The sequence below is a fragment of the Dipodomys merriami genome, unplaced genomic scaffold (genome assembly GCF_024711535.1).
Source record: "Dipodomys merriami isolate MVZ:Mamm:240054 unplaced genomic scaffold, mDipMer1.0.p SCAF_91, whole genome shotgun sequence".
NCBI classification, from domain to species: Eukaryota; Metazoa; Chordata; class Mammalia; order Rodentia; family Heteromyidae; genus Dipodomys; species Dipodomys merriami.
The window spans coordinates 1,455,049-1,458,165 of NW_027206524.1; the positions used below are offsets into that span (position 1 = coordinate 1,455,049).

A 3,117-nucleotide genomic window follows, 5' to 3' on the forward strand; every position below is an offset into this window, starting at 1 on the left:
CCTTTGTTGTCTAGGAGTTCTAAAATGACAGACACGACTTCTAACAAATGGTCTTAAAATGACCTTAATGATACAGTATTCAAAACAGATGACTTTTGTGATAAATATATACAAATGTATCACATGGAACTGGAGATTCAGAATCAGTTTGTTTAAGCAGCCATTCGGAGTTTTTAATAAGCAGAAAAGTAGTTCAAGTGGAAAAGGAAAATACATTAAGTAATTTATGCAGGAAATACTGTGTAACCAGCAAGAAAGAAATACATCTTGACCTGTGTCTCGCAACATGCAACAATATTTCTATAAAAGGGACTAAAACCATATACAGAAAGCTTAAATAAACTATATCTTCTAGAAGCAGATAGCATAAAGCATGTATAGGTTGAGATTTCATAGAGATATTCTAGAAAGACTAAACTGAAAAGCATAAAAAGAATATTAATTTCATCAACAGGAAAACGTTATCCAGAAAGTATTAATAGGCAACTTCAGTCTGGAATTTGTAATATGTATACTAGATAAATTGTTGTTCAGAATACAACTAAATAATGAAAATATGTTTCTATAATCAAAGATATAGTATAATAAATGTGAAGATGATTTAAAGAACATTTTAAATAAAGGCTTGCAAAAGACAGTACACACACGCAAACTCTCCAAACTTGTTTAACTTTGCAGATTTAATATCCAGAGAGCCTGTGACTTGAACTTGGGGCCTGGGCTCTGTCCCTGAGCATTTTTACTAAAAGCTAGTATTTTGCCATTTGAACCACAGTTCCATTTCCAGATTTTGATGGCTAATTGTAGATAAGAGTCTCAGACATCCCTGCCCGGCTGGCTTTGAACCATGATACCAGATCTCAGCTTCTTGAATAGCGAGGATTACAAGTGTGAGGCACTTCTGTCATTTAAACTCTTTGCTTCTCTTCCTCTATCTCCTCCTCATCTTCCTCCTTCTCTATTCCTTTTCTTTTTTTTTAATTTTCTGAACTTCAAAAGGTTGTACAGGGGTGAAAATTTAACATTTCAAGCTATGTGTGGCATGCTTCTGGATTGAGTGACTCCATCAAAGTCACTCCATCCATCATTCCCTGACACCCAACCTGTCTCCCCTATCCCCACCCCCCCAGACTCATTTCACATTTTCTGTTTCCATTATCACATATGTATATTGAGTAGTCTTGTTGTGTTTGTCTCCTGTTCCCTTTGCCATTCATCCATCCCTGCCACTAGACCTTACTTCCTTACACTTTAGTCTCAACTTCCTGATATTCATTTTGTTAAACTATTAATTGTTCCCAAGATTTTCTCCATGGAGTTCATACCTTAAGTCAAATAAATCTTGCTGAGTCATAAAAGAGATCACCTGCTACTATAGTCTTGACATTTGACATTCCTGGTTGGATTCCAAGTTGAGAAGAACTTTCTGTCTCAAAGGTCTAATTTAGGTCAATGGCACAGGATATAAACATCGTCTCAGTAATTTCTACCCACAAGGGGCTCAGCCAGTCTCAGAGATAATTATGAAGGAGACAATATTTGTGCTTCTACCCAATTGTCTCAGAAGTGATGAGCATGGTATAGATTCTCTTTTGAGAGAGAGGTGTTGGGGGGATACATAAGATTGTTTTTTCCTTCTTGAAAGTGAAGACAATATTGTGGAGAAATCCTCAAATAGAAATCATGTCATATTCCTCAGGGCCAGTCTTCTAGCAGATCAGAGATAGTTCTTCACTGATGGCTGTTATGGACTTCAGAATCTGCCTTAATGATTCTTCCTTATTCAGGAATCTGCCAACACTAAAGACAGGGAGGAGAAAGGGCTGTTAAAGTCTAGCAAGAAAGAGAAAACTAAAAGAAACAAAGGTGAGAATTGAATCAAGGCTTTACAATTCATGGGCTTAAAGTACTCATTTTTAAGTTCTATCCTTCATGAAGACAGAAGTGAGGAGAGAAAATGATTTTAGAGACATTCAAATTCATCTCAGCATTGGATTAGCAGAGCTATTCATCTTGGGTGGGAGAAGGAGGTAAGGAAGATCGCTCAAGAATCAACCAGTGAAGCGTCCTAAGACAGTCTTGGTTTTAGAAATCAGCAGCTCCTCTTCACCCTCTGGGATCTCCAAGTGAGGGTCCCTTGTTCATGCCCTTTACCTGTTTCTACAGAACCTATTCATGAAGCAAATGGCTAAGATAAATGCCTCTTCAGTGACAGAGTTCATCCTTATGGGATTGACGAACCAATCTGAGCTCCAGCTGCCTCTTTTTTTCCTATTCTTGGTCAACTATATTATCACTGTGGTGGGAAACTTGAGCCTAATAAATCTAATCTGCTTAGACTCACACCTTCACACTCCTATGTACTTCTTTCTCTTTAATCTGTCCTTCATTGACTTCTGCTATTCATTTGTTTTTACCCCCAAAATGCTGGTGAACTTTGTGTCAGAAAGGAACATCATCTCCTATGCTGGATGTATGACGCAAATATTTTTCTTCTGCTTTCTTGTCAATTCTGAATGTTACGTGCTGACAGCCATGGCCTATGATCGGTATGTGGCCATCTGCCAGCCCCTAATGTACTTGGTCATCATGTCTCCTAAGACCTGTTCTCTTCTAATGTGTGGTTCATACTTGATGGGGTTGGTTTTTGCTGTGGTCCACCTAGGGTGCGTGATTGGCCTTATCTTCTGTGATTCCAACATCATTAATCACTACATGTGTGACACCTTCCCCCTCCTCCAGCTCTCCTGCAGCAGCACATATGCCAGTGAGCTTGTGAGTTCTCTCGCTGTCACGATAGTTATCTTTATATCCAGCTTCATTATGTTAATCTCATATGGTTTGATTCTTTCTAATGTCTTTCATATGTCTTCAGGGAAGGGTTGGTCCAAAGCCTTGAGCACTTGCAGTTCTCATATAATCACTGTTGGCCTCTTCTATGGTTGTGGGATTCTTGCTCATATCAAGCCATCGTCTCCCGAGACTGTGGACCAGGGGAAGTTTTTCTCAGCAGTTTATACTCTTGGAGTGCCCATGCTGAATCCCCTCATTTACAGCCTCAGAAACAAAGATGTCAAACTTGCTCTGAAGAGAACACTGAAGAGAATCACAAAGTGA

General features: G+C 38.9%; 1 protein-coding gene across 1 annotated transcript; it reads left to right on the forward strand.

The window, feature by feature from the left end:
* The first annotated feature begins 2,175 nt into the window (after window positions 1-2,175).
* LOC138821366 (olfactory receptor 8C8-like) lies at window positions 2,176-3,117 on the forward strand. The gene has a single exon (XM_070013540.1). It carries the CDS (start codon window positions 2,176-2,178, stop codon window positions 3,115-3,117), a length of 942 nt encoding a protein of 313 aa, XP_069869641.1.

What these genes read in the sequence shown, in the direction of transcription:
- LOC138821366 (XM_070013540.1), top strand. Translation starts at nt 2,176, where the DNA reads ATGAAGCAAATGGCTAAGATAAATGCCTCTTCAGTGACAGAGTTCATC.